General features: G+C 37.0%; 1 protein-coding gene across 10 annotated transcripts in view; it reads right to left on the reverse strand.

Moving 5' to 3' along the window:
* LGSN (lengsin, lens protein with glutamine synthetase domain) overlaps window positions 1-14,560 on the reverse strand; it is a 92,781-nt gene that overhangs the window by 13,897 nt on the left and 64,324 nt on the right. For 2 of the 10 annotated variants that reach the window (XM_086876183.1, XM_086876182.1), the window contains exons 6-7: window positions 12,134-12,276; window positions 6,771-6,850 (exon numbers count right to left, since the gene is read on the reverse strand). In XM_086876183.1, coding sequence (XP_086732309.1) covers window positions 6,771-6,800 — 30 coding nt within the window. In that variant the 5' untranslated portion in view covers window positions 6,801-6,850; window positions 12,134-12,276. Of the gene's footprint in view, window positions 1-211; window positions 1,023-6,770; window positions 6,851-10,457; window positions 12,277-14,560 lie in introns of those variants that run through there. The other 8 variants (XR_015282894.1, XR_002862496.2, XM_086876186.1 and 5 more) reach the window with 7 other exon arrangements.

Here is a 14,560-nt window from a genome sequence, read left to right on the forward strand (position 1 = left end):
TGATGATGGAAGTCTCTGTGAACACTTATTTTGACCTTTAAAAGATCTCACAGAATTATTTTTCCTATGTTTTAGAACAAAACTGGAGGAAACACTTTCATAATACTGCTCTTAGGTAGATTTAGTAGATTATAAGAAATAGTACATTGCGTGACATAATTTGCCAAACATATGTCCTTTAAAGTTGAAAAAAGTGTACTTTAGTACTTACAATTAAGAATCTTCCTGGTCACATTAGAAGTATTTGTATTTATAAAGGAAATGTATTGCCCTGAAACACAGAACACTGGAAATTCTTATGAGTGTGAGGATTGAAACCTGAAAATAAGCAGCTTTTAAATTAATTTCAGGACATATTTTGGACAAATAACTGAACTCTCGAAACAGTGTTCAAAAGGAAAAAACTCATATTTGGATGTTTAAACAGGAAAGAAAGAACCTGATGTTTACCTTTATATATGGCACTGATATAGTTTATATTGTAGTGGGAGCAGATTTTAAAATGGATGTAAACCTGCAGAAAAAGTGCAAAACAGAGCTACAAAAATTAATGTGCTTGCATTATCCCCAAACATATAAAGCATCTGGATCATCATCTCTCCTAAGTATCCTGATCCTACTTCAGGTGTGATTAATTTCATGGTGACAGGGAAAGGGACAGGAAATCAAAACCAGACACTTTCAAACTAAAAAAATAGCACTGATTTCAATATTGTGATTAATTATCAAGATAGTGATTGAATTCTTCCTCTCACAATGTCTTAAAAAAAGACTCCCTAACTTGGTTCACTCAAAATCACTGTATAGCAAATCACAAACTATTATATTACTAATGAACACCTACTCAAGTATGCATATAAGAGATAGGAACACTCCTTTGTTTGCTTGGGTTGGGCTAGAATTAGAACCTGTAAAAACACTGGGAAATCAAGGGATATCCTCTGAATGAGACCATTCTTTACCTTTTCCACAAAGGAATAGTCTGCACTCTCTCCAATTTCTGAATTTCCAGAAGAAGGGATCTGCACAAAAGCAAAGTGAATGCCAGTCTGGGTAAGGCAAAAGTGATTTATGTTGGCAGACAAAAGCACGTAGAGGGAAAGGCAGCAGCATCCAATGTGCATATTAAATGAAGCAGCTACATGGTCCACATGAAGTTCATTAACATCTTCCCTTTTTCTTCATCATTCCTCCATTTTTTTCACTATTTTCTCACCATGCTATTCTCCATCATTTTGTAGTCAATGAGGTTTATGGCTTCCCTCCTAATGAAGAGCTCACAGGAATGTTTCCTCCCTCTCTCCTGCCTGCCCCAAATTTCCATGACAGGCTGTCTGCACAGCTACTTTGGAGCTCCCTGGGACACTGCTGCTGGCGTGGCAGGCAGCTGGCCAGCAGCTCTGTGGGGAGGACAAATCCGTAACTCCCACACACATATTCTGGCAGAATATGTGTGATATTCTGTGATGCCTGTGATGCCCATCAAACACAGCCACTGGTGCATTCACAACAAAAAAAAAGTTTTAGTACTTCATGTTTAACAAACCCATTTCTTCATCCAAGGACTTTGTTTATTCCCATAACACACCTATAATACCCCACAAAACCATTCTAGGTGTTTGCTGATATCCCTGCACATTCACTCATGCAGAATTTCTTACAGCTCTGTATCATTATGAAAGAGAAACGTAAAAAACAACTTTTTTGAAGAGCAAAGTGGACAAAAGCAGATTATAATTCAGAATTATAATTTTAATACTTTCCTTAGTAATACATAAAGGGAATGAAGTTGGGGGAGAAACAGTAGGAGTGGAGGAACTGGGGTCTGCCAAATGGAAAAACACAAGTCTTAAAATAAAAGATTCATCATATTAAATTTCTAAACATATAACACTGTTTTTGAGACAAAGTAGAGAAGAGTTCCAGATATGAAGGCTATAGTAATAAAGAAATTATTAATTAATTTATGAAAAATATTTGCTTCAATATATTTTGTGGCAGAAGCTGCCATCATCAGAATATCTTAATTTACAATTGATGGGGTTTTCAGAATTCTTTTGTTTCCTTGAGTGACTCAAAACCAGTAACATAATCATAACACCATATGCATTTCTGCTTTATAATGTCTGCTGATAGCTACTGAAAAATTTAAAATCAGACTAAATTTTTGCCTGTTACCGCTATTATAGATCTCTAAGAAATGTTCAGCAAAACCACTGAAGGAAAGTTGAGCTCATCCTGTTTTTTAATTCCTTTACTGAGTCAGGCAAATCAAAGGATTGTTCATATGTCAGCAGCAAAATGTCAGAAAACTACTTATTCGTATAAATAGTCATTTTAAAGGATTTAATGAACACAAGGTACCAGTCCCACATTATAATCCTTACCAAAACAAATTCCTTGTGAATAGACATGATCAGGATAAGGACTGATCACTTGCAAGTTTGTAAATGGAAATGTTCTTTTGCAACAGACCTCTAATAACTCATGTGTCTATAACAGTTTGCAAAAGGTTTATTTTCCATGAAGAAGTAGGCTATGGTACAGCAGTTTGATTTTAGACCCAAAAGAAATACTGTACCCATTACTCTTAAACAAAAACAGTGATCATTTTTACTTTCAAATAAACAAAACTCTTACAATTATACATAGAACAACCTACACATTACTTTAGGTCCTCAGCAAAATACACATTGTGATTTTTTGCAGGTAAATGACACTTAATTTCTAAATAAACTTGGACATTATGGACTTTCATTTAGAAAAAAATATTTTTTCATTTTCATTTTAATTTTCATTTCATTTCATCTTATTCACAGTATTTTCTGCAGTGAAATAAATGTTTCTATTTGTATTCTAATTGTTGCAAGATACCACTACAACATCTCTTCATATTAAAGACAGTCACGTGCATGAGATATAACATAGATTTAGACTTTTCTAGTAGTTTATGTGATGTCTCCCCTCAGAAAAGTCTTAATACATGGGTACAGAGGGAAGACCACCCAGGAATAAGACTTATGAATTATCTGTTTAAATTTTTATTTCTTGAAAGGAAATTTTTTTTCTAGAGAAGATGGAGATGGTTAAAAGAAATAGTGCCTTGAAGGAGATACAGTGCAAGTGAGTTGGCTAGAAATATCACTACTTAATTGAACCATGTATTGTGCTGTGCTGAAAGGAAAGCAAAACAGTCATGGCATTAATACAGCAAAAATTCTGACTACATTTAATTTCCTTCCTGAATGTTCCTACATTTTTTCTGGCTCTGCATCAACAGTATTAGGAAATAGGCATTTCTAAAGTTCTTTTACCCAACATTTGTTTCAGTATCAATAAATTTTTGTTTGCTGATTTTCAAATATTTGCTCGCACCTTAAGTTAGAGGTCTTGGCAGCTCTGAAATTTGCTTCTCCGTGTTACAAAGTGAATGCCTGGTCAGCGATTCAAATATTCCTGCCAGAAGGATCAGCTCCAAAATATAAACAGTGTGGGCCACATTAAGTAACAGAGCTGAGATTTCAATTTTTCTTTCTAAAGTTTTACCAGATGTTAATTTTCATTGATATTTATTGGTACTTCCCCAAGTTCTGATTTCTGTTAGGTCTACTTGTGCCAGGGCTGCAATTTGTGCTGATACATTGGTCCCCTCTGCACTGGAGTTTGCACCTGGTGAGGCTTCAGGTAGAGGTGGACCAGTGCAAGTCCCACAAGAGGCAGGAAGAGCAGGCTGGATCACACTTCATTTCCTTTTCTGGATAATCTCAACTCATAAATAACAGCTTTACTCATCCTCACTACATGCCTGCTGTGGGACCCTGAGTACACAACAGTCTGGATGTCTCTGACTATCAACAGGTAAGAGCTACACTTAAGCTTTACAGCAGCATGTTAAAGGATCATGCAGGTAGGAAGAGGAGAGAATAGAGGACAGTAGCAGCAGGCAAATATTTCGGCCTTGTGCAGATGAAATTTCTTGCTCTACTTAACCAAACTAAGTGCCATTTCTGGCATGCCACCAGGATTCTACATCTGAGGGAAATTTTATATCTTGTGGTAACACAGAAAATATAAATCTAAAGCATTTTTTCTTAATCAGTTTGTGTTCATTTTGGGGATTTGTACAGCTCTGGAGTGGTGCATTAACTATATCATGAACTACAGCATTGCCAAAAGGGAGTTCATCTGTAAACCTGCCAAGCTGAGAGCATTGGAAATGTAAAGTGTTGCCTTTGGGAGGAATAACAAATACTGAGGTTTGTGGTGTGTGAAACAGGTGAAAATCCAGGTCAATTCTTGAACTTTTTCCTTAAATTGATATATAGGTGACTGAAAATATATCTGCAGTGTTCTATGTGGCAAATTCAGATGCTGCAGAGGGAACTTTCCATTTCTCTCCTACTTTTTGTTTGTGTCATTACTTCAGGCAAGACTGCAAAAACTATTGTATTGTATAAACCTCTCTCAGAAACATATTGACAAAAAGAGATATGGAAATGAGAAAAAGAAATTGTCAGTTTCAGAAAACATTTAAAAGAGGGGAAAAAAAGAGAGAAACAGAGTTAGTTTAAAAGGAGCTCTGAGTAACTGCAGATGAATAGCTGCAGAAGGATTTCTATCAAAGGAAAAGGTGAAAGAGGCAAGATGAAACTCTAGCAGGAGCTTTAGTATGCCTAAGAAAATAACTCAGTGTTCCTCCTGCTGACTACCTAAAAAGTGATGCAAGCTTCCAACAAAATACAATAGCAGCTAAGTCACATTCTCATTTTTTATTTCATATCATTAACTGATTGTTAAGAGGTCAAATTGTGATGATCTCTTTGAGTTGGTGCTATAGACTTTTTAAGAATGAAAGATTATTTTTGCAAAGAACATCTAAATGCCAAAATCTGGTAAGCCCAAATAGTAGAAAAACATGGGAAGCTAAAATGAAAGTCAAAAATATACAGGATTTGGTTGGACAAATATTTTATTTATGAAAAGTTAATTTCTTCACCTAGATTTTTTTTTATTTTTTTTTAAATCATATAAAACACTGTTGAAAAACTGAAATTAAATGTTTCCAGTCTAAAAAAGTGTAAAAATGTTGTTCAGGCCATGCTGACATGGGACATTATTCACATTGTTTGAACTTTTTTCCAGTTCTAATTCAATAGTAAGTTTTTCAGAGTTTCAAATACTGTCATATTCTTAATGCTGAGGAACTTTTTCTGTCCCAGTCTGGCTGTTACCAGGTTACCCTTTACAGCTCTCCCAGGTTGGTACATCAAGTTTATTTAATCTTTTTGTGTAGTAATGAATTTCAAACACTTGAAGCCAAGTCAGCAGGAGATGCTGCTTAAGATCTCACACAAGAATACCCATAAAGCAAGTAGTTCTGTGTCCAAGTGCTTTCCTTGCCCCTTTCCCTGGCAGGCAGAAAGCATTGCCCTGCTGCTTCCCCAGCAACCAGGCAGCGAAGGAGCAGAGGATGCAAGAACAAATTATCTACTGCTGGGAATTAATGAAGCTTCACTGGAGTCACTGGAGCTACAAAGATTTGAACCAGGACAGAATCTGGCCATGGAGCTGTACTGAGGACAGCACAGATATTTCCAGGGTGTGTCTCCAAGCACAGAGAGAGGTTTTAGCTCTTGGGTGCAGTGCTAAAACAAGGCATGAGACGATAAACAGACACTGGCTGTTTGTAAGCAAGTATGAGGATCACACACTTTGTCAAGATATTGCTGTGACTAATTTCTCCCTCAGTGACCTTGTCTGATAAAGTGGCTCTTTGAGAGTGATTTAATGCTGTGAAAACATCATTGTTAAGGATGTGAAAGTGGCATAAATGTTAGGTACATCTCATTATTTTGCAGTTGGAGAAGTTGAAGCACAAACTTGTCATAGGTCAAGGGAGATGTGTGGAAACATGAGAAGCAGAAAAAGTCTCCTTCCTTCTTTGAAACTTTTAAATATTCTCAAGATTACTAATATCCTTCATGTGAAAATGGATGGAGTGAGGTTACCTCACAATATTATGCTATTTAATTTCACATCTAACATCTGCCTTTGTCTGTTACACTCATTCAAAGCCCTCATACTACATATGCAATTACCAGACAAGCTTCTCAAGGTTGTTGATTATCTTGCTGCTTCAAAGCAACAGAGTTGTCCTTGTAACAAGATTATTTGCAATTACTTCTCCTTGACTATGCTACCTGCACAGTTAAAAAGAAAATCCCCAAATAAGGCGGACTCTCAAAATTAACAAGCTGATCCTTCCTTCACAGTGGTTTGGGACCACAAAAGCATGAATTCAGGTCCAGAATCTGTTTTAAAATGCACTTATATAGAAATAAAGCATTTCCATTTGGGTCAGCAGCCTCACTCGAGAGTGTCACTTTCTAATCCAGGTCGGATCCTGACACATAGATTGTAGTGCTTTAATTTACATTAATGAAGTCAAAGCCAATATGTTTCCCCAATAACATTAATAGGATCAGATTTAAGATATCTATTTCTGTTACTTTTGATAAAGCTATAAATGAAACTAATAGGAAGCCAAAATCTCACCCTTGCTTCCTAAAACAAATGGAGTGTTTTCAGCTTAAACAAGAAGCCTCTTTTATTTGACCTTCATTTCCTTCAGGATCAGACCATGCTCAACATGCATGAAGAGCCTTGTACATAATTCAAAAGGTACACCCCACTCACTTGAAATCTTGAGGTAGATGCAAGTATTTTATACCATATATCTGCTCAGAAATCATTCATGATCAGTCTCTTACCTGCTGAGTAAGATCTTCCTTTTTGTTCATGTCCACTTCATTCTAGTTCAGGTCACCATTAGAAATGGCCTAGTAAAAATCTAGTAGAAAGACATCCCATATTTATAGGCACAGACACAATGAAGGTTAGTTCAAACAGAATTGCTGCAAAGTTCTTTTCCCAGAAGGCCACTCAGATGATGAACCATGAAGGGCAACCTCAAAGAGTCATGCCCAAGAGCACTGCTTTCTGGAACAGCGCGGAAGTAGTAAACTGACAAACACACATTATTAGCTGCCTGCCTGGAAACAAAGACAGCTGAGCATAAAACTGGTTTGCTCAACTTTTCTTCTCACAAAAGGCTTTTGTCATGCAACAAGCCATTTCTATTCTGGAATAGAAGCTATTGTTAGGCTCCTTAGAGGTAAAACCTATACTGGGCATTATAACAGCAGTATGTTTTTGAGGCACATGAACAGGGATTTAAAATGCACAGTACACTGCAAGAACAGCATGCAGCACCAGCCAGTTATTCTGGCTTGCATATTGTAAATTAATAGTGATGCATCTGGTTGTATTAGAATTGGAGAGGGGTCGTTTTTTGCATTAGATATCTAAAAATATTTCAAAGATTAGATAATTAAGCTTTTCTGTCTTTTTTTTTAATTATTTTTCAGGTTTAATATGTATTCAAAGGACTGCTTTTAACTGACATTTCATTCAAGTTCCTTTGGATGACATAAAATTAAAGGATGGTCGTATTGTTGTGCTTACAGCAACCCTACCTGACAATCCATCACTCAATAAATTAAAGTAAACATGATGTTCAGATTGGTGTTTTGTTATGTGAAAACTAAGGTTTGTCATTCCTTTAATATTAATAAAAAAAAAACAAAAAAAAAACCCAAAACCAAACTATAATTCACAAGTATCTCGGGCATCACCAGTCTAGTGCATAAATATAAGTGCCCAAGTTCCAAACTGGGATTCTGAAAATCCTTCCTCTTCTTGTAGGCCAGAGATGTGACTCCATCAGTTTCTGTAACTACCCCATTCTGAACTGCCCCACTTGTCACAGACCAGAGTAGGCAACAACTGGAAGTTCGCTAGTATTCAAGAAATAGGCTTACTTATAAGTCTTGATGTTTTGTCACCCAGACATTAAAAAAAATCGCCAGGACACCCAGACCATTCAATAGGACCAGGCTCCCACAAGGCAGATAGCATGGAACTCAGAATTTTGTGTTTAGAATAGTTCTTTCAAAGATGTTTGCCTCAGACTGCCGTCATACAACAGTAAGAACAATTGCACGGCTCCTTTTCTAGGCAATGCACAGCTGTCACAGACCTAGAGTTTGCCATGGAAGAGTTGCTTGTGAGCCTCTTAGGATGAGTTATGTCAAGACACTTCTGAGCAGGACTACTCACACCAAATTGTCTGAGAGGCAGAGGCCAGACAGCAGCAATTCTTCTGGCTTCCAGTTTTTACCATTTTGAATGCAAGCAGGAACAACCTCAGTTCTTAATTTAAAAAAGACACACTTCAGGTTAAAAATCGAATTTTTCATAGCAAGAAAAATATTCCTCATAACAATAGTGGTCAAACACTGGCACAGGTTGCCCAGACAGGCTGTGGGATATCCATTATTGGAGGTATTCAGAATTTGATTGCAAAATGCCTCAAGTAAACTGAGACAAGTTCAGAGTTGTCTCTGATTTAAGTGGCAGGTCAAGCCTGATAACTACCACAGATGCTATCCAAAATAAATTATTATATGATTGTATATGATTGTCTGATTAATTTATACATATTTTTAATTAACTTCATTACACTCTTGCAAGTACAAAACATCTCTAGCACACTTCACATTCTGTTTTATTCTGCTCTGCTGAACAGATCATAAAGACAAGAAAGAGCAACCTCTGCTTTAAATAGTATAGTTGAGGCACCAATCCTGCAAACATTGTTAGCAAGAAACAATCTTTTCATTATGCTGGAAGAATCAACTCTTTTTATCTCAAGTATTTATTAGTTCCTCTTAAAAAAAAATGATGTGTTTTGTTTTGTTGTGTGGATAGAATGAAAGAGGAGACAGAGGGTGTTCTCTGCCGGATCTGCCTGCAAGACACTGCTGGTTTCAGAAAAACTGTGCTGACTAGAAAATCTGAGAATCAGATCCAGAAGCTGATGGAAGCTCCATTCAGATCTACCACAACACACAGATTACTGCAAAGAGCATTGTTTGGTCAGTAACACTCATCTTCCCACCTTTGGGAAATAAGATAAATCAAGATAAATCTACTATATCTCATGAGAAAAATACAGGGGTTTATAAAAAATGGCTTTTATATATAAATTCAGAAAAGCAGTTTCTCTAAGCTTTTGTAAAAACCTGTTTTCAAGTGGATATGGGAGTATTCTTCCTAAAAAAAGCTCTCTACAGTCTTTACAAAAAAAAAACCTCCAGGGGAAGATATCATAAGAGGGAGAAGTATTCTGACAATAGAGAGAAGGAGAGAGAAAATTAATGGAATCATGTTTATCTTACATTTATCTTATGTTTATCATTGAATTCTACATGAGATAGATTATAAGTGGTGAGTTTCAAATTCCTGAAAACCCACTTTAGCATTGGCCTCAATAAGAAAGGGCCAAAACGTATGGAGTAACATTTACAGCTTGATCAGGAACACAGCTGTGAGGAACAGCCAGCCATGCTCATCCACCCCCTGTTTCCTGGCAGAGAGAAGGCATGGGTTGAAGCAGACCTGCCTCTTAGGCTTGTCCTGAAATGCTTGTCCCATCTTTCAACCCTCCTCCTTTTCTACTTCATTTCAGAAGAACCTTTTCCAGTCCTAAAACCCTTCAGGTAGGTGTAGCAAAGTTCATTCCCCTTGCTAAGAGGCCTTGAGATGGTTTTAATTTGGCATTAGCATAATTATACTAAGAATGTTCTTTTTCCAGGTGTACTGACTACAAAACAGTTTTTATCATTAAAAGTAAACCAAATTCCTCAAGGGCATTTACAGTGCAGACTAACATTTTCATATCACAAGAAAAGGATCCTGAGAAGAATAGCTCAAAAAGGTGCTTTCTGGAGGAGAAACAAAGATTTACACAAAATAATCCCTTTATTTGACAATGTAGAAGTGATCCCATGAGCTTGTATAATTATTTAATTTAAATATGCAGGGCTTCAACCACAATTTATCAAATACCAATAAAAAAGTCTAGACACTTCAGAAATATAACACAGAACAAATATCACAACGTGGTTACTTAATACTTTAGTTACAGACACTTTGCATGCACTGTCTGTGATGAATAAATGCTAATGAGAAAGTGCAAACTGCTCATTATCCTATTACTAGCCCTTCAGCAGCTGAAAAAAAAAGAACCATCTTCTCTGGTGACAGCTACTGTGGCAAACAACTGCCAGCTCATGGGAATGATCTACTGGTGAGTTGATGGGAACCTTCAGACAGGCTTCACTGTCATTGTGGCTCAAAACTACTGATTCCAGCTACTTACAAAAGGGAGTTTTTTCATGTATTTTCCAAAAAAAATTAAAAAGTTGAAATTTTCACTGCTTGTACTCTCCTCCCTTTTAATTTGGTTCTCCAAGGGGGAAAACTTCTATATACTCTGAATTAATTTCATTTTAAACAGCAAAGAATCAGTCTTTGGAACATCCACCAGGAAGTCATTTTTTTTCTCCTAACACATTCAAGTTACATTCTGTTGCTAAAAAATGCTTTCTCCCATTTCAGAAACCTTCAGAATAAAAAGCCTTTTAAGTATTCTTATAGCATGTGGAAATTTCCAAACTGGTGCCAGCTGAGTAGTGCCAACTACCATCAACCCTACACAGTACTGTAGGGACACACAGGTTACAAAGTATTTTGCCAGACCTATTGCAGGAACTTTTTTTATGACAAAGACCCTTGAGCTCTCCAGTTCCAAGGCTGGCAATTACATGGCTGACAAAAGCAGGTGTTCACTAAGTCTGTCCCACACCATCATAAACTTACAAAATTCTGTATTAATACCTAAAGGCTGGTATCAGAAAGACAAATGAGAAATTAGAACATTGGAATCCCTTCAAGAAAATCTTACCTAATGTGTTACTCCACCAACAGGATATATTTCTTCTTTTACCTGTGCCTTGCCATGATTACATCATCACTGTAGCTTCTATTCACAGGGTCTTCTTCTTTCCTTTTTTTCACAGCTGTTATATTATTCAGCATCAAGATTTACAAAATATTTCAACTAATTAAATTCCATATTGCCATCCAGTAAAACAGATTATTAGAGCTTAGATTTGCATTGATCCATCTCAATTACTGTAGCTATGTTTCTCCTAGGTCCCCTTTTAAATTTTCCTCACATGGTTTTCTCTTCCTGCATTCTCAAAAGGTAGGCATGAATGGTGCATGCATTGAACTGGAACCAAAATAAGGCCTTGACTAGAACAAGAATTCCTGTGCCCTGATTTCTGCCCAATACATCTTCCTTCTCCCCCCTCACCTCTTTGGTGTCAGTATACACTCACTTTCCTGGCAGTCATGCTTTGCCACAGTGCAGCTGCTGGACTGGGTGAGCAGCCATAGAGCCATGCAGCAGCTAGAGAACTGTTTCCTCTTTCCTGTGCCTCTTCCAGCTCAGTATCACATGGGAAGGCTGCCTTGCAGTGTGGCCCTACTCAGAGCTCATCACCCCATGTGGAAACACGACCTGTGATGAGGTCTGGAAAGGTGCTCCAGAAAGCAGGGCACCAGGCACTCCTTCAGTGAGCCTTGTGGCTGCAACTGACCCTGCAGACTGCAACTGGCAATTAATATGGATTACAGTAAATCCAGGTAGTGCTTGACATTCTAATTCTGCAAATTACGTCAGGTGGGCATTAGTACCATTATTCCAGTTTTACAGTACCCATGTAATTCTGTCTCACTATGGCACGGTCCCTGAGGTGAACTGCAAGAAGCTGCACTGAAAAAGTTGCATAACAGAAGCCCTGAAACCATCTGTGGCAGCTGGGATTTTTCCACCTCAATACACCTTGCAAATCCCTGGCAGATGTAAGAGTCCTTGACACCTCAATGCAGCAGTGTCACTGGCTGAGGTTCTGTAACTACAGATCTTTGCACTCTGTGTAAACTCTCCATGATTTAATCTGGAACCACACTAGTTTGGGAGTCCATGATCCATGCTGGAAGAAGATTAGATGGTTACAGTTAGTTGTCAGCATGCACCGTGACCAGTGCATCATCATTTGACTCTTGTTGCCCTCTCTTACTTGCCACCACCTTCCACAGATTATTTTTTTCCCATATACACTCAAGAGTAAAAACTTCAAGAGCCATTTGACACTATGCTTACCAGCCCCATTTTAGCAGAAGGTTGGAGAAAATTCGTGGCATCTCATGGCCTTTGTTCACATGGCTTGCAGACCCGCCAGGTAAACACAGCAAGATGTCATCATGCCTCAATCACTTCAATTTTTCCAAGATTACACTTGCCTGCTGGAAAATGAGGAGAAAAATGCCACTTAATAGATTTGGCCTTTTCCTTGGACTTCAAAAGGGAGTTCAGATGTGCCTCCACATAGCTATCAAATTGTCTGACATTAAAGCAGGTTGCCAGCTGCCATAAAAGTGCATTAACACTACAGTGAGAGGTGCTCCAAGGCAAGGCATGGACTTAGGCATGGATATCCAGTGTCTCTAGGTGGTGTCCCAAAACAAATGGAAATAAGTAAGAACGCTTACTGTCTCTTAAGAGGAAAAAAAGTGAAAAACAAATCCTTCATATGTTCTTAAACATATTTCTGCTAAATGTTTTCTCTTTGATGTATTTCAACCCTTTGTAACAGTGTTCCAGCTGGCTGCAGCCCTGTTTCCATGCTGTTAACTTGCCATCACAGTTGAAAATCACATTAGAAAGAAAAAGCAAAAGGAGAAACATCCCTCAAGTACAACAGGATCAGACTGAACCAACCTCTCTGCAGTGTGCAAACATAACATGCGTGGTAGATGACTTGTCAAGTATTTTTCCAGAGGCATTATCACTGGTTTCTTACTTACACAGTTATGCAAATCACTAAAAGTACTGTGTGAAAATGATGAAATTTAGCATGCACTTTGAGTATACCAACAATATTAAATGCCTTTCATTCTCCAATCCCAAATTTTCCAATTATATGTCTAAAAAGTACATATTTATAAGTATGAGATAAATAATGATAAATTAAAAGTATCTGCTACTTTAATTTGCCCTTATAAATTGGCAAAATCAAAGAAATCAAACAAACAAAAAAAGCATATTTGCCCACATAATATACCAGCTTGTAAAAAACTTTATATCCACTAACTTTAGGGTCTTTCTCAGGTAACATCTGGAATCTTAAAACAAGTCCAGAGGAAATTATCTTTAAAGTTCTCTTTGCAATAACTTTTAGCACTATAGCTGAAGAGGAATTCTGCAATGCATGTTATGCTTACTCTAAACGTAAATACTTCTGATGATTAAAACTTGACACAAGCTTTATTAGCCTAATTACCTAGATATTTTAATGTATTTGTGCTATTGCACGATAGCTTCAGTATTCTTTATTTTTATTTCCTCTGTAAAGTCCATTCTGAAAGTAAATTATCCTTTATGTTGTCTGCATGCACGGGACGTTCTGGTTTACTTGTATTCATATTCCTTTTTTCCTTAGTAGATTATTTATGTTCACACATAGAGCATATACTTTTCTTTCATTCAATAAAGTATAACTATCTAGGGTACGACAGATATGGCTTGAAATCAACTTGTGCCTGAATGGATTTAGATATGCAATTCTGCCCCCTTCACTGATGCCCTTAATAACCATGTTCAAATGCTTAGTGATTCAAAGCTGTACCGGTTGAGGTTCAAACTCAAAAGTAGGGAGCATTTCTTTGCCAAGACAGAATCAAGCACTGAACAAGTTTCCTAGGGAGGAGGTCCATATCCCTAGACTGTCAGTGTTTAAAAGGCATTTGGGCAATGGCCTTAATAATATGCTACAGCTTTTGGTCTGTCCTGACGTAGTCAGGCAGTTGGACTAGCATTTCCAGCTAGAAACATTCTGTTCTGTTCTATTCTATTCTATTCTATTCTATTCTATTCTATTCTATTCTATTCTATTCTATTCTATTCTTTTCTAACTAACAACTACTGTTGCTAAATGAATAGGTGAAAAAGATGCTTAGTCCTCCTTGTTAAAATTGTTCTACTTGATACAAACTGATGAAAAAATCATTGGGTCATATAAAGAAAAGAAGTATAAGCTTAAATCTCTATCACTAGTGAAAGATTCTTCTAGACACAGGGAGAAACAGGTTTAATCTCTGCCTTGGTAAAAAGTATATACTTTATGTTGAGGTTGTTTTCTTATCTACCTTTTCTCACAGCCAGGTTTTGAATTCTCTTAGAATTCATATTCATATTAGAATTCATAGAATCCTATATGCATAGAACAGATGCAGTATGGTAAAATTAAGAATCTCTGCTTTCATTTATAATATATATTTCTATAATGTTTTCAAGGAAGCCTTGAAAGCAAGCAAGTGTGGGAGAAAATACAAGGGATAAGAGAGTAATAAACTCCTAATTTTTCAATTACCCTGCTGGTAGTTTAACAGCATCCAAAAAAAGTAGCTGTCATATTTTCCAGTTACATTAGGTGGCACCATCCTCACAGATTTATTGTTCACGTACAAAAGCTCTAAAAACATTAATTCTGAAATTATGTTAATTAATTCAAGTATGAAATATCTTGAT

The sequence above is a fragment of the Cyanistes caeruleus genome, chromosome 2 (assembly GCF_971803275.1).
Source record: "Cyanistes caeruleus chromosome 2, bCyaCae1.hap1.1, whole genome shotgun sequence".
NCBI classification, from domain to species: Eukaryota; Metazoa; Chordata; class Aves; order Passeriformes; family Paridae; genus Cyanistes; species Cyanistes caeruleus.